Genomic DNA, 23,533 nt, shown 5'->3' on the forward strand with positions numbered 1-23,533 from the left:
CTACACATCAAGGAGCTCCTTGGAAGATAAACATGGTATATAAATGTAATAAAATAAATTTATATAACAAAGTAAGGTTTTTTTATTAAAAAAAAAATCCCCATATAAAATGCTGCTTCTTCCAGTCATTCTGAAACAACATAGAAACAGGAAATAATGTTCAGTATCTGAAGAAGTGTGCATGCACACGAAAGCTCATACCTAGAACTAACTCAGTTGGTCTTTAAGGTGCTACTGGAAGGAATTTTTTTATTTTGTTTTGACCATGGCAGACCAACACGGCTACCTATCTGTAACAGGAAATAATGGGGGACTTATGAATCTGTGCATTTCATGTGCAACCATATACTGTATGAAGTGACCGTACTCAGCAACAGAGTAGAGCAGATTTGGGAACTTTGTAATGGTAATTGTTATGTACTGAGTTGAATAGGATCCAAAATGCAGCAGTCTGATTGGTCCTAGAACAATAGGATCCAGAATGCAGCAGTCTGATTGGTCTGCAGGAGCCACCCAATCCAGCTCCAGGTGGAAGCGAATCTGCAACCTGATTGGCCTACAGGAGAATCCGGAATTAGCCAATCACGTGGGGCTCATTGTGTAAATAATGTATATAAAGTAGACAGTTTGGGGGAACTTCCATTCCTCGCTACTATGAGCTGAATAAAGGGCATGAAATCCACTCTCGACTCCAAGTATATTTCAGTAATGGTCACTGGGTAGACCTTCGAGGTTGGTCATATTTGATTCTTGGCTATTGGGCAAGTGTCCCACTTGCAACCACCAGGGCCACCCAAAGGGATTTTGCTACCTGAGAGAGAACAGCAAGTGCCTGTCCCCTCTCTCACCAAGGTGCACCATACTCAAAGCTTGACCAAGTTATTTTGGCACCTGAGGCAAAAATAAAAAATAATAAAATCCCACACTGTTTATCAGTGAAATATACTCGGAGTCCTATTCTTCTAGGATTCAGCTTGAACAATCAGTAAGAAATAAATGACTATTTACTGCTTTTTCATGGCACCCTGAGGCAACTGCCTCACTCTGCCTAATAATAGGGCCAGCCCTGAGGTCCGTTGGCTGTCCTTCCCTCCAAAAAGTGACCAAAAGGAGCAGGTACACCTTGCCTGCCCTGCCTATGGCTGTTGACCACCAATGTCCTCTAGCAGCTTCTATGGCCAGGCAGGGCAGTTCTTGTTGAATATAATGGACAGAGTCATGGGATTGTTCAGAGGCCAGCGGGGAAGTACTTCAGTCTCCTCGGACTCTCAAGTGAATATTAGCTTTGTTGTAAAACAGAAGCATTTCGGAGCACAGCTGGTGAAGAGGCCAGTCCTGAAACTCGTTCACTCAAATGTCTGTGTTCTCAGGGCCGAAACAAGAATGATGAGCAGCCCCCTTCAAAATAATTGCTTCCAGATAGGCCGTGCGCTTCAAACATGCTTATTGCTCGAGCCATTGTTTTGTGTTTAATGTTCCAGCAAATGTTTGGGTCGTGTATTGCATTTTTATGCCAGCAATCAGGCTGTATTTCTGCCTGTTATCTTGTTCATATGATTTGTTCTCCCGCGTACCTGAGCTGACATATATAAATTGCTTACCCTTCTCAGTTTCCTGTTGCCTGGAAAATGTCCTGTCACTATAAAAACAAAGGGGTTTTTTATCTATCAGTTTTGCACAAAAGAGCAGTCAATAATAATGATAATAAATGTGTGCATCACTCTAAGCCAGGAAGTGGTCTGTTGAAGGGAGGGAGGCAGGAATTTGTGTGCTTGCACTTTTGTTTTTTTAATCTACCAGAGTTGTACAAAAGAGCAGACAAAAAATAAAAACAGAAAAATGTGTGTGTTGCTCCAAGCCAAAGATTTGGAGTTACTCTCATGAAAGCCTGCCACTTCCTTTCCTCTTCCTATACCTGAAGGGAGTATTTTGATTCTTAGTACAGCTATTTTCTGCAAGAGCATATCTGTGCAAGAGTGTTTTTAAAAATAATAATAAAAATACCACAAACATTATTTTAGCAACAAAGACGAAAAAGAAGTATTATTCATTAATGGCATATGGATAATGATTGTTGGATCCAAAGAAAACTAAAAATAACTATCAAGGATATGTATTTAGTATAACATTCTTTCTGGTTGGAAATGTATTGTGTTGTGCCAAATGAACATTCGTAAAAAATGTGTTTTATACTGTGTTGTTTTGTTTTGTTGCAGTGATAGGCCATTTCTAAACTGTGGCCACGGGCTTTAAGTACAACAATGCTCTGAGTCCATTTGTTTGTTTATATATTTATAAACACATTCATTTATATATTTGTTTATATGCTTATATTGTTAATATCCTGCCAATCCTCCGTCATGGATGGAAATGAACATATATATATATATATATATATATACACACACACACATAATTTTAGGGGACGCGGCTGGCGCTGTGGGTAAAACCTCAGCGCCTAGGACTTGTCGATCATATGGTCGGCGGTTCGAATCCCCGCGGCGGGGTGAGCTCTCATCGTTTGGTCCCAGCTCCTGCCCACCTAGCAGTTCGAAAGCACCCTTAAGTGCAAGTAGATAAATAGGTACCGCTTTATAGCGGGAAGGTAAACAGTGTTTCCGTGTGCTGTGCTGGTGCCGGCTTGCCAGAGCAGCTTCGTCACGCTGGCCACGTGACCCGGAAGTGTCTTCGGACAGCGCTGGCCCCCGGCCTCTTAAGTGAGATGGGCGCACAACCCTAGAGTCGGACACAACTGGCCCGTACGGGCAGGGGTACCTTTACCTTTACCTTACACATAATTTTATTTGTATGCCGTCTTCCATAGTTCAAACCATGATCAAGGTGGTTTACAACACGAAAAAAGTACACAATTACAAATATAAGAAAAGTAGTAGTAGTTGTTGTTGTTTAGTCATTTAGTCATGTCCAACTCTTTGTGACCCCATGGACCAGAGCACACCAGGCACTCCTGTCTTCCACTGCCTCCCGCAGTTTGGTCAAACTCATGCTGGTAGCTTTGAGAACACTGTCCCACCATCTCGTCCTCTGTCGCCCCCTTCTCCTTGTGCCCTCCATCTTTCCCAACATCAGGGTCTTTTCCAGGGAGTCTTCTCTTCTCATGAGGTGGCCAAAGTATTGGAGCCTCAGCTTCAGGATCTGTCCTTCCAGTGAGCACTCAGGGCTGATTTCCTTCAGAATGGATAGGTTAGATCTTCTTGCAGTCCATGGGACTCTCACGAGTCTCCTCCAGCACCATAATTCAAAAGCATCAATTCTTCAGCAATCAGCCTTCTTTATGGTCCAGCTCTCACTTCCATACATCACTACTGGGAAAACCATAGCTTTAACTATATGGACCTTTGTTGGCAAGGTGATATCCTAAGATGCTGTCTAGGTTTGTCATTGCTTTTCTCCCAAGAAGCAGGCGTCTTTTAATTTCATGACTGCTGTCACCATATGCAGTGATCATGGAGCCCAAGAAAGTAAAATCTCTCACTGCCTCCATTTCTTCAATGGACAAAGACAAAGAAAAGTAGCAATAAACAACAAATAAAAACACCAGATATTATAAAACCAAACTGAACTATTTCCACATAACCCTCTGAGCAACAACCCTCTCCCACAAAACCCCTAAGGCCTAAGCATGAATGAACCCCGGAACGTTCCTTTCCAGCACCAACATTCCTTTCCGGGGTCACTTTACACCAATGCACCAGCCTCCGCGCGGGGGACAGGAAGGAGCGTGGGATCACTGCCGGAACTCTAGGCCTCAAAGCCCGCCACTGAGTTCGCGGAACCATAGACTCATAGCATGCTAGAGTTTTCCCCCCACTCTCTTCCTAGGAAGAGGATAATACTTCCCCGGCGTGGAGCCGGCGCAGCGGCGTAAAGTGACCCCGGGAAAGGAAATGTTGAGGCTGGAAAGGAACGTTCCGGGGGTTCATTCGGACTTAATTCAAAAGCGTCCGACGCTCTTTCTGTCGCCGAGCCGTATCTCTACATGCTCCTGGCCCGCGCGTGCGCAGTGGCTGGGTGCCTCACCTGGGCGTCCGCGTGAGACGCACGCGCGGGGGTGGCTGGGCGTGGCTTGGGCCGTTGGGCGCGAGCGGGAGTGGGCGGGGCCTGGCTCTGAGGCGGGAGGAGGATGGACTGACTGAGGCGGCTGAGGCGCTGAGGCGGCGGCGGCCGGGCGGGTCATGGCCTCCTTGTTCCCGGCCAACGGGGCGGCGGGCGACGACCCCAGCTCGGCGGACGAGGGTGAGGGCGGCCGGGCGGCGGCGGCGGGGCTGAGGGAGTCCCCGGTCTCCGACTCCGGGAGCCGCTCGTCGTCGCCTCCGCCGATGGAGCAGTTCGAGCGGGCGGCGCAGCGGGTGCCGGCGCTGGCGGGGTCGGCCAGCCGGGAGCAGCTGCTCTACCTGTACGCCAGGTACAAGCAGGTGAGGCGCCGCTCGGGCCCGGCCTTCCTTCGCCCTCCTTCCCCCCCCACAGCCTCTCCTAGGGACCCCCGGGGGTCATCTAGTCCAACCCCGCCCTCCCCCTCTTACCTTTTGGCCCAGTGTGGGGCTCTCGAGCCCCCCACGCTCTTGCCCTTCCCGTGTGCTCAGAGGAGAGGGCCGCTGCCCCTCAGCGTGGAGGTGCCGCTTATTATTAATTTTATTTACAGTGGGACCTCGGGTTACATACGCTTCAGGTAACGCGCTCCGCTAACCCAGAAATAGTGCTTCAGGCTAAGAACAGAAATCGTGCTGCGGCAGGAGCGGGAGGCCCCATTATCTAAAGTGGTGCTTCAGGTTAAGAACAGACCTCTGGAACAAATTAAGTACTTAACCCAAGGTACCACTGTATGTATTATGATTTTCACTTTTATATATTTCTTGCCCTCTTGTGCTCAGAGGAGAGGTCCGCTGCCCCTGAACGTGGAGGTTCCACTTATTATTAATTTTATTTACAGTGGTACCTCGGGTTACATACACTTCAGGTAACACACTCCACTAACCCAGAAATAGTGCTTCAGGTTAAGAACAGAAATCGTGCTGCGGCAGGAGCGGGAGGCCCCATTATCTAAAGTGGTGCTTCAGGTTAAGAACAGACCTCTGGAACAAATTAAGTACTTAACCCAAGGTACCACTGTATGTATTATGATTTTCACTTTTATATATTTCAATCATTCTATAATCGTTTTGACATTTCAAAACTTGACTTTCCTTCCCCCTCTTTCTGCAGTTCCTTAAATTTATTTTTAAAATATTTTCTGCATATCCAAATGAACTGAATTCGCCCATTTATTCATCTCATCTCCGTAATGTAGATGGAGGTTCCACTGTGGCTTATGCCACCGGCGAAACGGCGTAATAGACGTCTTTGAAAATACCTTATTCTCTTGTTAATGGTGCTGCTTCGAATGTGTTGCTTTATGTTCTGCGAATAGTGTTTTATTCTGTATTGTTTGATGTTTTAATGAAGGATGTAAACTGTTACAGATAGGTAGCCGTGTTGGTCTGCCATAGTCAAAACAAAATAAAAAAATTCCTTCCAGTAGCACCTTAAAGACCAACTAAGTTAGTTCTTGGTATGAGCTTTCGTGTGCATGCACACAAAAGCTCATACCAAGAACTAACTTAGTTGGTCTTTAAGGTGCTACTGGATGTAAACTGCTTAGAGATTTTATTAATTTTTTGCTTAAAAACAGAACGTGGTATAGAAATGAAGATAGGGTCGTCATCATCACCGTCATCTCCGTGGGTTGGCCTGTTAGATAGCACAGGCTTGCGAAGCCAGCGTGGGAAAGCTGTTGGGCTGGGCCTACTTGAGAGTTTCATAGGGCAGGTGTGTGGGTGGGTGTAGCATTGACCTTAGCTTGTGGTTTGTCATAGCTAGAACTAAACTTACAACTAACTATCTTAGCCTGTGCTTGTGCTACCCACCCCATTATTATTTTTGTCACCACAGCATATTTAGCCGCTCTAAAGTGCATGGCACTTTCTGGAGAAAGAAAGGAAAGATTGCAAGCTTCTCGGGAGTAGGAACACAAGTACCCACCAATGAAGGTTGCAGGGGAAGAAGAGGGAGAGAGAGTTAAATATAGGAAGAATGTGCATTCAGTTCAGATACAGTGGTGCCCCGCAAGACGAACGCCTCGCAAGACGGAAAACCTGCTAGACGAAAGGGTTTTCCATTTTGGAGGCGCTTCGCAAAACGAATTTCCCTATGGGCTTGCTTCGCAAGACGAAATGTCTTGCGAGTTCCTGCGGGTTTCCCCCCCTTTCCCCCCCTTTTCCTAAGCCGCTAAGCCGCTTATCAGCTGATCCGCTGATAAGCCGCTTATCAGCGGATCCACTAAAAGCCACTAAACCGCTAATAGCGCTAATCCGCTAAGCTGTCAATGGGCTTGCTTTGCAAGACGAAAAAACCGCTATACGAAGAGCCTCACGGAACGGATTAATTTCGTCTTTCGAGGCACCACTGTGCATGTTTTAAGGCTTATGGTGAAGTCCTCACCCCCAGGTGTGCATGTGGGGTATCTTCCCACTTCCTAGCTGAGTTGGCTTTCAGCTGATGTAAGTTGCTTACCCCATTGTATCTGCTGGCAGAAGAAAAGCCCTGCTGGTGGAAGTTACACTGGTGTAAAATGGCCAAAGAAGAGGGTGGTAGGATAAAGAAAGTTGTGCTGCATCCCATCTCCCTCCATTCACTGGTCTTGTCCGCAGAGTTTGGTGTAACTTACACCAACAAAAAATGCAATTGTAACTAAAATTCACCCTGTGGGAGTCAGTGGAAGGCAGAAAGTGGAGGTTTACGCTGCTCCTGCCCCAGCCACAAGCAGTTCAGTGTAGCTTAGTTTATCCAGGAAAAAGACCAGTATATCTGCCTGGTTAGGATTGCTCTGTTATTTACAGCAGGGGATGAGGTAATCAATGAACTTACACCACACACAGTATATTGCATCAAATGCAGTATGCAGGACAACGCCTAATCACACCCACTCCATCAGAGCCAGTCCACAGACATCTCTCTAGGTATGGGTTTAAAGCCCCATTTAAATTATGTTGTCACAACCACTGTTCTTCTAAGCACAACCCACACAAGTGGGAAGAAAAAGAAGAAACGTAACAGATAATTCACGTAGCTGCTTGGACAAGATGTCTGTAGAGAGTGCACAGACTCCCTGGGATAAAGGTTCAAGAGCCATTCAGGAAGAAAATACTCTTCCTAAACAGGCCAGAACATCCAACAAGAGCAGCCTCCAGGGGCTCACTCCATAGTGCAGAGGGCCGGAAAACACAAGTGGTAATTCATGCCCCATGAATATAGCCCCATCCATCTCTTGCATGCATGCCAAAGTAACTTACAAATGTCAGTAACAAAAGAAAAGTTGCTCCTGGGATTCAAACCCACAAGACACTTCTACTTACACACAGCCACAGCACCAGACAGGAATCATCCACACATATGGGAAATCTGTCTCTCTCCTCTGCCCCCCATCAGAGAGCAGAGGAGCTGCGAGAGGAGCCGTAACTTGGTGGAACATTTTACTTGCATAAGTATCCAAGTTCAAATCCAAGAAATAACCCCTTAACTTGCACATGAAATGATCAGAATGAGTGCTGCAGGGAGCCATGTTGTTGTTGTCGTTTAGTCGTGACCGACTCTTCGTGACCCCATGGACCAGAGCACGCCAGGCACTCCTGTCTTCCACTGCCTCCCACAGTTTGGTCAAACTCATGTTGGTAGCTACGAGAACACTGTCCAACCATCTCGTCCTCTGTCGTCCCCTTCTCCTTGTGCCCTCCGTCTTTCCCAACAACAGGGTCTTTTCCAGGGAGTCTTCTCATGAGGTGGCCAAAGTATTGGAGCCTCAGCTTCACGATCTGTACCCTTCCAGTGAGCACTCAGGGCTGATTTCCTTCAGAATGGAGAGGTTTGATCTTCTTGCAGTCCCTGGGACTCTCAAGAGTCTCCTCCAGCACCATAATTCAAAAGCATCAATTCTTTAGCGATCACCCTTCTTTATGATCTAGCTCTCACATAGTTTGGCCCATGTGTGGGCTAACCCAGCCTTCCCCAACCTGGTACCCTCCAGGTGTTTTGGATCACAACTCCATCACCCCAACCATTGACCACACTGCTGGGAGTTGTAGTCCAAAACATCTGAAGGTACTGAGCTGAGGAAGGCTGGGCTAACCCAACCCTTTTGCCTCACCCCTCTTCCTGATAACCTATGACCAATCCATTCTCCACTGCTATTTTGTCTGATAGGCTGGGCCCTGTCCAGTAGTATCCCAGGAGGCCTCATTGCCTATCCTCCTTATCGTACTCCCCATTTTTGCCTTATATGCCTTTACCATGGCACCCATCCCACTTGGGTACCCTGAGAGGCCTGCTTCCTTACAGTACAGGGTACCTGAGTGAGCAGAGGGGCAGTGCCCTTAAGCCCATGAAGTTTTCTGCTTGCGTCCTCGCAATGCTATGGCTAGCTGATTGCATTGGGCAGAATATATTTGGGGAAGGGATTGCTATATATCGGATCCCAGCAACAAATCATGTAATGCTGTCAGCACCTTTCATTGATTAGTGTCTGGCATGGAGGAGATCCTAAAAAGCTACAAGTGCAGTGTTAGGTCACCCTAGCATGGCCATTGGAACTTGGACAGTGCCTTGACTGATAGCAAGGTAGCATGTAGGTTTTCATGTGGGACCAGCTCCAGGTTGGGAACACCTCCTCTTGCATAACTGTCATGGAGCTTAAAAGAGTACAGAAACCTGCATGGAGCAAGTAGGTTGTTAACCCAGAGGGGCAGCCAGGAGCATCCTAGGCATTGCTGCTGGTCATGAAGAGAGTCTCCCTCTTAGCCTGAAATGAATAAGCTGTGGGATACAACCTGTACCTGTGGAAGAGAGGCCTCTGGAGAACAAAGTGACAGACGGAGTAGCAAGTGATAGGCAGGAAATGGAGTGCACTGTTCTTGAACTGCTGAGTGTATACAGTGGTACCTCGGGTTAAGTACAGTGGTGCCTCGCAAGACGAAAAGAATCCGTTCCACGATTCTCTTCATCTAGCGGTTTTTTCGTCTTGCGAAGCAAGCCCATTGACAGCTTAGCGGATTAGCGCTATTAGCGGTCTAGCGGCTTTTAGCGATCAGCTGAGAAGCGGCTTATCAGCGGATCAGCTGTTAAGCGGCTTAGCGCTTAGGAAAAGGGCGGAAAAAATGGAAAAAAACCCCGCGGGAACTCGCAAGATTTTTTCATCTTGCGAAGCAACCCCATAGAGAAATTCGTTTAGCGAAGCGCCTCCAAAACGGAAAACCCTTTCGTCTAGCGGGTTTTCTGTCTTGCGAGGCGTTCGTCTTGCGGGGCACCACTGTACTTAATTCATTCCGGAGGTCCGTTCTTAACCTGAACCTGTTCTTAACCTGAAGCACCACTTTAGCTAATGGAGCCTCCTGCTGCCGCCAGGCCGCCAGAGCACGATTTCTGTTCTCCTCCTGAAGCAAAGTTCTTAACCCGAGGTACTATTTCTGTGTTAGTGGAGTCTGTAACCCGAAGCATCTGTAACCTGAAGCGTATGTAACCCGAGGTAATATTAATTATAATAATAATAAATTTTTATTTATATCCCGCCCTCCCCAGCCAAAGCTGGGCTCAGGGCAGCTAACAACAATAAAATAATACAACATTCTAAAATCATTTCATTATAAAATTAATTCAAATCAAATTGATGGTAACCATTACTACAGGTACCACTGTAGTAAGTATTTGTGAGGAGGCAAGACCGTGTATCTGAGTACTCAGCCAGGGCTTGTGCCCCTACTGTGCTTCCCCTTCTCCATGGTGAGAGTATCATGGGGAGATACAGTGGTGCCGCAAGACAAATGCCTCGCAAGACGGAAAACCCGCTAGACGAAAGGGTTTTCCGTTTTGGAGGTGCTTCGCGAAATGAATTTCCTATGGGCTTGCTTCGCAAGACAAAAATGTCTTGCGAGTTCCTGCGGTTTTTTTTCCCTCCTCCCCCCCTTTTTCTAAGCCGCTTATCTGCTTATCCGATAAGCCGCTAATAGCACTAAGCCGCTAAGCCGTCAATGGGCTTGCTTCGCAAGACGAAAAAACTGCTAGACGAAGAGACTCGCGGAACGGATTAATTTCGTCTTGGGAGGCACCACTGTACTTCTGGCAGTTCCCTGTGAGAAGTGAGGTTACAGGGAACCAAGCAAAGGGCCTTCTCAGGATTCGTGTTTGCCCTGTGGAACGCCCTGCTGTCAGATCTGAATTTTAGAAAACATCTGAAGGCATTCCTGTATAGGGAAGTTTTTAATGTTCGATACTTTGCTGTGGTTTTATAATTTGTTGGAAGCTTCCCGGAGTGGCTGGAGCAACCCAGTCAGATGGGAGGCATATAAATAAATCATCATCATCATTATGATTATTATACTGCACTGACTGTGAGAATACACTGGTGTCCACAGCATTTGTGTGATTACAATCTATGCAGCAAAAAAGTGCTCTCTTTGAAGAAAGTATTGCATTTTATCTGGTACAAAAGTTAGCAGTTTTGCCTGAAAATGCAGTATTTCTACAACACAGTGTGGGCCTGAATGAAGAAATCTGTTCATATGCAGCAATGGACTGTGCTTTCCAGGCACAATAAACCCAAAGCCTGTTGGTAAATGGTGTGATACCCTGTTTCAGATTTTTGCCAATTGCACAGTGTGGAGATGTGGGGAGGGGGGAAAAAACATTGAAAATAAATGTCCAAAGCCAGCCCAACTGTGATGGGAAGCGGGGAAGCCTAGAAATGAATGACGTGCCCTTGAGCACTTGCCAGCTTTGTTAGACTGCTTTTTACTATTTTATACATTGGTCCTTGTGGCTGTAGGCAGAATTTTAAGTCCTTAGGTGTGATCATTGGGTCATTCCACACCAAATCACCAAGGTGCCATGTGCTCTCACGACTCAGATATTCTTCATTTATGTGTAGATACCTATGAGATAACCTCAAAATAATATTCTAAGATTTTTTTGGTCCAAAATTGGGCTCAGGAGAATTTTTTGAAAATTTTGATTTTCGTGCAATTTAGGCTAATGGAATTTCTGCGTCAGTGTAGAAAAAACCTCCTGTTTCGCTTATTTTTCAACCGATTGGGCTTATTTTGGTATCAGAATAAAGTTAATTGTGGTCTCTTTCAAAATAAGGTATAAAAATGGTCTTAAGTGCCACAGAAAAGGGTCGCTGACCATTCAAAGTAAATTTTTGTCTTTTTATTCCTCGTAGGTTCGATAAGCCATAGCACGCAAACCACAACTAATACATGTTTCATAATTTGGTTGTAGAATGGGCTATCCATGTACTTGTTTTGTTTTAAAAATAAGGATGGTGTTTTTTGCAGTTATAAAATAAATTGATTTTGAAGTAAATTTTTTACAATTTTTATTTATTTATTTTTGTACAGGTTTAAGGGCTCTTTGAGCCTGAAATAACTCACACATTCATGAGAATAGTTAAAATTTTACCCTTTTATGTTACAATGTCATCTGATATATTTTAAAAATTAAGTTTTATTGATTATTTAATAAAAACAAAATACGTCTCAGAGCCCTTGTTCATTTTATTGTGTAAAACACTCCTGCAATGATATGACCCCCTTTTGTAAGTATGAAAAAAATTAAATTACTCATTTCCTGCCTCTCAGGTTGCAGGTCTAAGCACACTTAATAGGAAGGGAGCCCCATCTAACACAATGAGGCTTATTGCTGAGCAAATCTTAGGATAGTAGTGCACACCTGAGGTTCACGGGACTTTTCTATCCTTGGTTAGTGGCATGAATAACTTGTTAATCAGGTAGTCACTCCCTTCCCATTAAATTGTGTTGTCCAGCCTCAGATTTGTAGGATACGCTTAACATTTGTTCTTTGTCAGAATGATTGTGTCTATATTGTATGGAAGGTTGACAATGCTGGTTTGACAGGAGAAAACCAAATAACTCAGTATTTAGCAAAGAATCAAACCAGGGCGAAAAGTCAAAAAATTATACTGGTCTCTTCAATATTTCCATTTTCAGGGCAGCTTATAAACTAGACACACAGGAAGAAGAATAAAAGAGTTAAATTAAAACAGACAACATTTTAGGAAATTGGAACAAATGCCAGTAGTGACTAAAAACCAGAGTCAACTGATTAAACAGACTTGAATAGATTTTTTACCTGACACCAGAAAGACATAAGAGTAGGTGTCAGGTGAGCCTTTCTGGGAACAGCATTCGGCAAGACAAGTACCACAAATGAAAAAGCCGTTGATCACCACTCATCAAGCCTCCAGAATTGGGGCAATCTTGAGGATGATCTCAGCATTTGAGCAGGTTCACGCAGGTTGGGCTGCAGATACTGTTTCAAGATATCAAGGGCTTTAAAACTTGCATTTTGAGTTTTGTTTGGAAATGGGCTAGTGAGAGGTTCTGAAAGACTAATTCTGGTCAGTAGTCTGCAAGCGGTGTTTGACTGCCTCATTGACTTTATGAGATACAACAATCATTGTCTAGTGAGGTATGGGCATATATGCTCCAAAAATGTAAAGTACATCAGCCTCAGTGCAGACATCTGAATTATATGCCGTTACTAGCTGCCTATTACAGTATGATGGCAGCTGCCCACTGGCTGCATTTCGGAAGAACTTTTCTCGTATTTGGCATGGCAATGCAAACTGCTGTTGCGCTGTTAAAAAAACCCTATCATTCAAGTACGTACATGGTGGTCCTATAATGGTGGTACTATGGGCTTCTAGAGTTTGTATCCTGGGCTTATAGAATCTGTTTTGATTTGAGGAAATCGGCACAACCACATTCAACATGTGTATATGAGTGCATTCAATGAAATGAGTAAAATACCCCCAAGCAACCCCAAAAGGCGGGGACCCCAGCCCCAAACAAAGCATCTTCATTTTAGAAATACAAAAAAGCAGGCAAAATGCACCTGCACTCCCCCAAAGCAAAACACACCCCTGTCTCTCCCCATGCCTCCTAACTTACGCAGCAGCAGGGCCTGCTTTGCTTTGCTTTTTAAAGAGAAGGTACAGCTCCAGCTGCACCCTCTTTCCTCTGAAGACTACCTCTGGGCTCAGTGAGACTCTGCATTCTGGGGAAAGGGTGAATGACCGAATGCCTGCACTTCACTTTCAAGGCAGTTAAAGGTTGAAATAAACCCTGAAAAATGTTTTTAAAATAAAAAAAATTGGGGCGGGACAGGGGGCTACAACAGGTGCAAGGAGGGTGTTTGTGGGCACTGCTTGGGGACTCCAGGAATCAGTGTTTGCATAATCAACTAATACAAGAAGAAGCCTTGATAGCTTTAGGTTTTTATCGTTACTGATTTAAGGCAAGACTTTACTCTTCAACATTCTTTCTCCCAATTTAATCATATAATCTGCATAAAAGACTGATAAAATATTGCTTTAGCAGAGACTAGTACCTCCATTGAATAAAAGGTGCTGACTCAGGTCAGTCCACTGTCCCTAGTGCAGCATTTGTGTTTTTCCTCAGTCTGTTTCTTTTCTCTACAAACTGTGATTTAGGAGAGAACAGCCCCTATAAAAAGATGACAGTAACAGCTGAGCACTTTGTTAAGACACTGCTTACTTAAGCAGTTCAAGATAAATAGCATAAACACCTACTTAACTTTTCCACTTACTGGAGGTCATTTCAGAGTCTGACTGTGTGAACAGACCTGACAAGAGTTGCTCAGCTGATTTCTAAAATGTTTTTTTCCTAAGAGTTAAGATAATGAAGATGTGGCTTGTTGGGGTTTTGCAATCCCCAGCTTACCTGTAAGAGTTCTAGACAGATGTGATGCTGGTAGACATGGTTGCTTGAATGAACACTTTGTTGGCTGTTACCTAGCAAGGAATTCCTTTCCTGGAACGATAGGCGCTTGTTCTAATGGGTAATTTTTTATTGTTGATACATCTGCTCCATAGGAAGGGCTGTGTGTACTTTATTAAAAATATATTTTATTTTACTAACAGGTGATAGTGCAAATTGGCACAGCCACTAAAGTTTCAAAGGTTGAGAGGTGGTCTAGACGAGGCCACAGTTCTCAGGATGTCTGTGGCCTCTTCTCACACCATACTTCCCTCAACCCAGGACACTGGTAATTTGCAGAGCATTCTCACACTGGTGTAAAACCTAGCCTTTATTTTTATTTTTTGTTTTAAAGTCTGCTAGTGATGGGGAGGGGCCAGGAACTTCCCCCTAAACCACTAACCACTGAAAATGTTAGTGAGCTGCTTTTGAGATAACATGCATTGTTTACCTAGTTTCAAGCGTATTTACATCAGAACTAGAAATTTTATTAAAAAGAAAGAAAAGAGCAGAACTGTATTTTTTGTGCTTTTTTGTGTGCTTTGCAGAATTGAATGTTCCAGCCCTGAGTATTTCTCCATCTTCACCACTTCTTTGCAGAATATCACCAGGCCTGGATTATATAAATGTGCCTCTCACTCTGCAGAACCTTGAACTTACAAATTTATTTCTGTTGTGTTTCTGCATTTGGCGAACCTGGGAAAACAATTTATATGTTCTTAGAAAAAATTTAAAGCTAAAGTCACATTATTTTGTTAGCAAGTCCATAAAGACAAAAATACATCATCACTTCTTTAGCACTTATGCCAGCACTGTTCCCCCTTCTATCTTTAGGTCAAATGTGGTAGCTGCAACACTCCCAAACCTGGGTTTTTCGACTTTGAAGGAAAGCAGAAATGGTAAGTGGAAATACCTCATAATTTCTATGTACTTTTCCCCATTCCATTAGATAATTTTCTTTAGAGGATGCTACCATTTTTCTGTTAATTACTGAATGACTCTTGGGAATGCATTTTTATTTTTTGCTTCCCTCCTCGTTTTCCAATTTAAAAAATGTGTACGGTAACAAACTCAAGGATTGTGCAGCTCACATTCTCAAAAGGCTCAGGATTTCCCTGAGTTCTGCCCTGCAGGTCCCTACCCCATGGAGCCTTATAAAAATCTGCACTACCTGGAGCCTTGAAAAACAGCTTTTGGGGGATTTTAAAGAGCCCTGTTTGAACTGTGATTAATGCCCAGGACTTAAATGAAATAGATTAAATTTAGAGGGGCACTAACAGCGCATGTGCAGAAGCCTGTCTTGCATTCTTCCTCATCTGGAGAAGTACTTCTTGGGGAAATTGTGCTCATTTTATCATACATCTGAACACTTACAGACAGGATAAATTAATATCCCAAAGTGATAATTAGAAATGTTGGTAGCACCACTGGCTATAAACAAAACTGCATTTATAGCTGCTATGTGTATTAATTTTTAAAACTCATTTAAAACATTTAAATAGAGTAAAAGCCAATAAAATGTTATTTTTCTTTAACACTGTTCAGTTACTATTTTTGCACTATAAATAATTGGCGTGCAAAGACAAATATACATAGTTATAATAATTACAGTCATTCAGAACAACAGTGGTGCCTCGCAAGACGAAAAGAATCCGTTCCGCGAGTCTCTTCATCTAGCGGTTTTTTCGTCTTGCGAAGCAAGCCCATTGATGGCTTAGCGGATTAGCGCTATTAGCGGCTTTTAGCGGCTTAGCGGATAAGCAGATAAGCGGCTTAGCGGCTTAGAAAAAGAGGGGGGAAAGGGGGAAAAAACCCGCAGGAACTCGCAAGACATTTTCGTCTTGCGAAGCAAGCCCATAGGAAATTCATTTTGCGAAGCACCTCCAAAACGGAAAACGCTTTCGTCTAGCGAGTTTTCTGTCTTGCGAGGCATTCGTCTTGCGGGGCACCACTGAATTTTGCTTTATATATGAACAGTTGTTTTTAATTAGTATGTCTCTCTTGGTTGCAGTAGCAGTATATTAAGATCTAATTTTAAGATGTTAAAAAAACTAAGATCCATAGTGGGCTTATATTCTCTCTATGGATGGAAAAACGTTTCCTGAGTATTTCACTGTAGAGCTAAACAATTTTGTTATAAATTTGCTTTAAATTTATATTAATGTGACCAATATTTGACCAGTCAGTGGATGAAACTATTTTTGCATGTAAGTGTCAAATGACTAGCATCTGAATCAGTTACCGGCTGCATAGGTGACTACTTCACCACCATTGTGAGAGAGAAGAAAAGCTCACCATGGATCTTTTTAAAAAAGTCTCTCAAATAATGATTTCAGCAGCTGCTCTCTGTGGAACGACCAAACCTCTTTCTATGAATCCCTGTGTTCAAAGAGTGACTTAGAAGGTTGCCCCAATCTAATAAAAGCAGTGATGGATACTATAATGGATTAATTATGGATGTGAAATTAAGTACTGTATTTTTCGCCCTATAGGACGCACCGGCCCATAGGATGCACCTAGTTTTTTTTGGGGGGGAGGGGGAAATCAAGGAAAAAAATTTTATTTCCCCCCCCAGGTTTGCGCAGCCATCCCCAAGCTAGAAGAGGGAGACGGAGCGCTCCGTCTCCCTCTTCTGCCTTCAGGGACAGCCTCCCTAGCCTCCGTGGGGCAGCGGCTTGCCCCCGCTATCCCCCAAGCTTGTGGGGCTGGCGATGGGGAGAAGCAAGCTTGCTTCTCTCCCCCCGCCAGCCTCCAGATCAGGCCCGGGAATAGCGGGGTGGCAGTGCTCCGCCTCCCTGCTATCCCCCGAGCTTGTGGGGCTGGCGATGGGGAGAAGCTTGCTCCCCCCCCCCCCGCCAGCCTCCAGATCAGGTCGGGGAGCTTGTGGGGCTGGCGGCGGGGGGGGGGGGGAGAAGCAAGCTTCTCCTCCCCGCCAGCCTCCAGATCAGGTTGGGGAATAGCGGGGTGGCGGCGCTGCGCCTCCCCGCTGTCCCCCGAGCTTGTGGGCTCCAGGCTGCTGCCCGCAAGCCTTGCGAGCCCATGGAACCTCCCGCCGGGCTTGCAACGCTTGCGGATAGCTTCCTGAAGCCTGGAGAGCGAGAGGGTTCAGTGCGCACCGACCCCTCTCGCTCTCCAGGCTTCAGTGAAAGCCTGCATTCGCCCCATAGGACGCGCACACATTTCCCCTTCATTTTTGGAGGGGAAAAAGTGCTATAGGGCGAAAAATATGGTATATAAGCCTGACCAGGGTATTGAATTGAAGGTGGGAAATCCAGAGATAAACACATTAACCTCTACTGAGTAGTGGATCTTCTTTCCTTACGTCTATGTCCCAGGGAAGCTTGGAAAGCATTGGGTGATACAAGTCCAGAGCAGGCTATTCGAGAGTATGTCGCTACTGTGAAGAAGCTGGACCCCACTTGGAATCCACAGGTAGGCATATATAATCATCTTTCAGAAATTCATTGTGTAGCCGAATAGGCCATAAAAGGCAATGTCCTGCCCTCAGGTCTGTGAATTTTGTACATTTTAATCAGGATGCAAGCAAATACGGGCTTTGCAGCTGGGGCAACTGAACACTTTCAAAGTAAATGGGTTCCTTGTGGGCAATTTCTGTCTCTCATGTCTAATCCACAGTGAAGTTTTTTAGTACCACTGGCCTGCATTACTTGCCAAGCCTAGTAGCCACGCACTGTGGTTTATCAGTAACATAATGTACTTCTTGTTTTTGCTGCCTGACTGGGACTGAACAGAAAAAAAAAGTTCCCTGCAGCTTGGAGGTTGCTGTTTGCTACTGGCTGCCTCTTGGTGGATCACAGCGTGTGTAGCCTTGGAAGCTAAGTAGCTAGGAAGTATAATGCTAACTAACTTAGAGGAGTTACTTGGTTACCTCAGACTTGTTTAGCAATAAGTGCAAATGGTTTTCTTTCTCCAGTTTCCCAGATGTTGAGGTCAATCCTATACAGTCAAACCTTGGTTGTCAAACACATTCTGTTCCAGAAGCCCATTCGGCTTCCAAAATGTTCGACAGCCGAGGCACTGCTCAAGTGGAAGCTGCTTCAGACGTTTAGCTTCCAAAAAGTGTTCAAAAACCGGAGCATTTACTTCCGAGTTTTCAGCGTTGGGGAGCGGAAACATTCCAAAACGGAGGTATTTGACTGTACACAAGAAGCTGGCGCAAAGCAAGCTCAGCAGAAGTTAAGCCAATGTCAAATCTACCAGATCCAAACTCTGTTCTGGCGTGGGGCTAGCACTGGCTGAATTGACCTAAGGCTGACAAAGTGTGGGGGAGCCTTTAAAGTAGTGTTTGAGTTCTAACTAACCAACTGAGCCGTCGAACCCCCCCTTTTTTTTTGCTGGCTTCACTTATGCTGGGTTGCCAGGTCACGTGACTGAGCTGAACGGGCTTAGGATCTGTCTAAATTCCCCCACCCTGGTCCTCCCCCACTCCTTTTTCAGGGGCAGCTTAAGTTTTGCCAACCTTGGCTCCATTGGCTAGTTGAGGACTTGAGCCAACGTAGGCCTAGCTGAGCTTGGAACCTACCGACTCTTGCTACAAAATTGCTTCTTAAATATACTTTTGTGAATTTGTGAGCAACTGATTTTACGTGCTGTGTGTGATCCTGTGTTACTATACAGCCGTACCTTGGAAGTCAAACAGAATCTTTTCCGGAAGTCCGTTTGACTTCCAATACATTCGGAAACCAAAGTGCGGCTTCTGATTGGCTGCAGGAACTTCCTGCAGCCAATCAGAAGCCACAGAAGCCCCATTGGACGTTTGGCTTCCAAAAATATTTTGCAAACCGGAACAGTCACTTCAGGGTTCACGATATTCGGAAGTACTTTGCTTCAAATAATTTGTGCACTTCAAGCATTAAAACTGAATACTGCATTCAGAAACCCACAGAGAGATTTTTCTGAGCATTTCCTTTTAATACTTGAGACTTCCCTGATGATTCCTGATCCCCCTCAAAGTCTTCCTCTGAGCTAGTGGGCATCACAGGGCCTGCCCAAGGTGAGCTGTGCCTCAGTTCCCTTTGGTAAGTCAGTCAATCTATCAGTAACTGAGAAAAGAAGAAGAAGAAGAAGAAGAAGAAAGGAGGAGGAGGAGGAGTTTGGATTTGATATCCCGCTTTATCACTACCCGAAGGAGTCTCAAAGCGGCTAACATTCTCCTTTCCCTTCCTCCCCCACAACAAACACTCTGTGAGGTGAGTGGGGCTGAGAGACTTCAGAGAAGTGTGACTGGCCCAAGGTCACCCAGCAGCTGCATGTGGAGGAGCGGGGAATCAAACCCGGTTCACCAGATTACGAGTCCACCGCTCTTAACCACTACACCACACTGGCTCTTAACCACTACACTCACCATTTGAAACAGGAAGGACCATCTTCAGGGACTAACTCAGGATTACTGTAGCTCTGGATAATTTTTTGTTTTAGTTTTTTGTTTTGCTCTGGAATTCTGCTGTGCTCTGTGTTTGTTTTACTTTTGGACTATTGATTGTAATTTAATTGATTTAATTCTTCTTGTAGTTTGAGCTGTGGTGCTTGTATTTTAGCATAAAGCACTTTGTATAGCACTGGATTTGAAGCAGGAAGAGCTTGACTAAGCAATAATATGAAATAATTGTAAACTTAATTTGCAGCCCTCAGAAGTTAAGAAGTATTATAGCCTGAGGCTTGAGCAGGTCCCTGTTGTTTGTTGGCGCAGCCAGTTATTTTCTTCTAACAATTACTGTAACTACAAATTATTTTATTTGAAAACTGTATGTTATATCCTGAAGGTATATTGTACTACTGTGCTGTCAAAATTACTGGAGTTACTGGAAAGTTGGTAAACCAGACCTACTCTGTTCAGTGATTTCTTATTTGGAAATCATTGCCCTTTAAAATTGCTTTGTAGTTAGCTAACATTTAGGCCACAAGAGGGAGCTCTGATTCTAATAGTGAATGAAAGTTCATTTGTCATAGTGTTGTGATTCTTTCACAGCAATTGTTTACTTCAGATTTTAATTTAGAATTTTGTGGGGACATAGTGTAAGTGGGTTACCTGTTACCTCTTCCCTTTATGTTTAGAACTTCTACTGATTCAGGAGTTATAGATGTATTTGGCCAAACAAAAGGTGGAATGGAAAATGCTTATTGCTTTCTCTTGTTCATCTTTCTGTTAAGAGCCTAAGTGCCTTGCTTGATCTAGTCCAGCATCTCATTTCCAAAGCAGCTCACCAGACTCTGGGAACTCATAAGCAGTGCATGAAAGTGGTCGCCTTCTTTTCCCTTCTTGTCTCTGTTGATGGTTTGGTTTTATATTATTTATTGCATTTGTATATCACCCATACAACTGATTTCTTTGGGTGGTTTTACCTTCATAGTTTCTTGTGATTACACCTATTTACCAAGTTTGAACCTTTTAGAGAGATAATATGTATTTAGATAATTTCTGCTCTGCACTTGATCTGTCAATAGTTTACTGATTTATTGAGAAATTAGAAAAAAGTGTGTGTAATATTAGGGAAGCAGAATGTGACCTTGCATTTTCAGCTGGTGGTGTTGAGAGGGAAACATGGAGAATAGCCAGTGTGCTGTTAGAAACTTGACAGGCTTGAAAGTAAATAAAGCAGTGGTAAAAGCTCACCTGCTTAGGGCACAACACAGACTTAGCCTATAAATCCTATGTTGAGGTGGTTTTTTCCCCGTTTTCCTTTCTGTATAACAGCCTCTAGAGGGCAGTGTATGATCAAGTAGCCACAACCAGCCACTGCAGACAACTAAAATAAAATGTCTGCTACAGTTGAAACGTTTGAAGTTTCACGGACAAATAATTTCATAATTCACTAGAACTTCAGCCGTGATACTGAATAAATAATACTGGAGAAAAGCGGTTTCTTTCTGTGCTGATAACACTTGTAGATAGTGCTGCATTTATAGCAATGTTGCAGCAAGAAATGCTTAGATAGCAAATAGAATGGATTGTGTTGATTTAGTTAGTGGCTCACAGTGCCTCCCAACCAAATCCACAGATCAAAGGTATCTTAATCATTTTAGGTTGCCACTTCTCTGCCGCTTTAGAAAGCCTTAAATGCAAGAGCAGTCTCACCAGCTCTGTTGCCATCATGTAAAGAATTTTTCCTGCATAGGGAAAGCATTTTTACTTGGCCCTATCCTTAACAAAATAAATTTTAAAAAGGCATAATCTATATCTATAACCACACTGTGATTTAAACAAAATGAAAACTGTGGGTTGTGTTCTGGATCTTGGGTTCCCCAAAATACAAACTTTTGGGTTCTATTCAATGCTAGTGCTACTCACAGTAGGCCTATTGAGCATGGCTAACTTGGGTCCATTACTTTCAGTAGGCCTACTGTCAGTAAAACTTAGTTGGATATTAAGTAATAACCCTGTGGGTGGGACTCACCTAACCTGCCCTGTCAGTAGAAGCCCTGTGCAATGACTTCTACTGCACAACTGGGCTTTCCACCCTCTCTTCCCCCTCCGCACTCCCCAAAATTGGCTCTGGGGCGTTGGGAGAACCTTCAGAACAATGTGTGGGTTCAAGAGAGGAGGTATCATTCCTCCTGGCAAGCAGGCCTAATGATTGGAAGAGCGTGGTGTTCAATTCCACTCTGTCTTTAAAATTATTGTAGAGTTACAGGTTTTTGTTGCAAGCCCATCTCTGACTTTTCATTGTAAAATGAGAGCACTCAAAAGAAAAACAATTTCTCAGTGATGAAAATTAACATAAGATAGAGAACATTTTGTTGCTGGAAGAAATGAGGTAAATACAGAGTTTTAACAAAGCTGTAGCTTGCAAGCAAACCAGACTCCACATGTCTCTCTAGTTTGGTCACGCAAACAGATGCCACGTTGTTAATCTGTCCAGCGAGCCATCATCTGCAGTGAGGAGGAGAAATAGAGGTTTGGTCAGGATTACCAGAGGTTGGGAGGAGAACAAAGGAAAATATGTTGGGTCATGGCCTAATTTAATCTATGGCTTCTTTTATATCCTGCCTTGTATCTTTATTTTGCTAACACAAGAATGACTCCATTAATGATACATGATTTGCAAAGAAAGCCAGCTCTTCCACATGCTACTATTGTCAGTACTCCCCTTGCGTGCATGTTATATATATATAAAGTTGCTCATGTTATTTAAAGCAAGACAATATTTGTGTAAAATAGTATCTACATTATGTAGAGGGTTTTGTTAATTTTGGTGTCTGGCTCAGATATGTTTTTAAAAATTTAATTTGATAAGCTTCATGTATGTTTCAATTTTCTGTTTTCTGTTGTAAGTGGTCAGTCTCATGCCTAATTATATCAGTTGTTCTAAGGTGAGGTTTCTACTTAAAACTTGCTGTGTTTAACATTGTTTCAAAACCCACCCATAATGTTTCTACACTGTCTAATACTGCACGATCCAAATAAATGCTTCCTAGTTGTTTTTATTCCTTTTAAAGCTTTTCAATATGAAATATGTATAAATATGCATAACAATAAAATGCCAGAGACTTAAAAACTTCCTAGTGGAATGTCCCCCCAAATCACCTTTTTGTTCACCTTGCGAAATATATGGAAGGTTTGCTTCTGTACAAGCAATGACAGTTTTGCACATGTTCAGCATGTGTGCAACTGCACGTGTGCATTGCCACAACCTAGAAGTGGCTAGAAAAGGGAGCGGAGATGGAGCAGGCTTATGCGTGCTCTGCCAACACATGAGGGGGTCAGGAACGTAATTCATGCACAAAACCGTCGTTGCCTTTATTTATTGTATTAATTGCTGTTAAGTGAGCATGAGAAAGACCCTTCAGAAACAGCATATATTCTCATATAGTAACTGACAAAATGTCCTAAATATGATTCTCTAAATAATACTGTAGTTAAAAATACAGTTCAGCCTTTGCTTACTTCTGGATTGTGAGATACATTTGACGATCATGCAAATTTCAGGACACACTCAATAGGTGCATTTTCCTACTGTTTCGTGAGCTGGTCCATTTCATTGGACTATATGAATAGCATGTGTCATTATGTGCTACGCAACTGACAGCACTTGCCTGTGTTCTGACTAGGCCGGATGCCACAGCAGCTGTGGTACTTAGGAAAATTCTGTTAGAGTCTCTATTGCTCATAATACTGGAGAGGAAGGTGAGGCTTGTGACTATATCTCACAACCAGCTTCTCTTCCTAGTCCTCTGTGGAGTCATTGCCTGCTGCTGAATCTCCTCCTCCGGAGTAGCGTTGGAGCTGTCTGGCAGCCAAATGGGTGCTCCTCCAGGGACTCTGGGCTTCTGGTTGCGTTATGGTGCTGCCTTTGCTCCTAAGGCATCGGTGATGGGGTGGGCAGGGCTCAGAATGGAGTGAGAGGAATTATTGGGTGCCAGGTGAGGCATCCCTGAGATAGGGCTCTTCAGCCCACCTTTGAATTACTGTGGATTCCTCCATATCAATGTTTCTCAACCTTGGTCTCCAGGTACTGTTGGACTACAACCCCCATCATCCCTGGCTAGCAGGACCAGTAGTCAGGGATGATGGGAGTTGTAGTCCAACAACAAATGGAGACCCAAGTTTGAGAAACACTACTCAGTGTCTTCAGTTGGTGTGGCGTTCCCTGCAGGAGCCCCCCAAGCCTCTTCCTCTGGCAAGATCTCTCCATGATCTGGGTTGGATATGCTCCTTTCATGCGAATGAT

General features: G+C 44.0%; 1 protein-coding gene across 1 annotated transcript in view; it reads left to right on the forward strand.

Moving 5' to 3' along the window:
- Positions 1–4,181: 4,181 nt before the first annotated feature.
- The window catches only part of ACBD6 (acyl-CoA binding domain containing 6), a 100,211-nt gene continuing 80,859 nt past the window's right edge, over positions 4,182–23,533 (forward strand). The window contains exons 1-3 of the mRNA XM_081865184.1: positions 4,182–4,436; positions 14,679–14,743; positions 17,180–17,276. Of these exons, the coding sequence (XP_081721310.1) occupies positions 4,197–4,436; positions 14,679–14,743; positions 17,180–17,276 (402 nt within the window). The 5' untranslated portion in view covers positions 4,182–4,196. The remainder of the gene's footprint in view (positions 4,437–14,678; positions 14,744–17,179; positions 17,277–23,533) is intronic.

Source organism: Podarcis erhardii (assembly GCF_964252035.2).
Source record: "Podarcis erhardii genome assembly, chromosome: 6".
In the NCBI taxonomy this organism is placed as follows: Eukaryota; Metazoa; Chordata; class Lepidosauria; order Squamata; family Lacertidae; genus Podarcis; species Podarcis erhardii.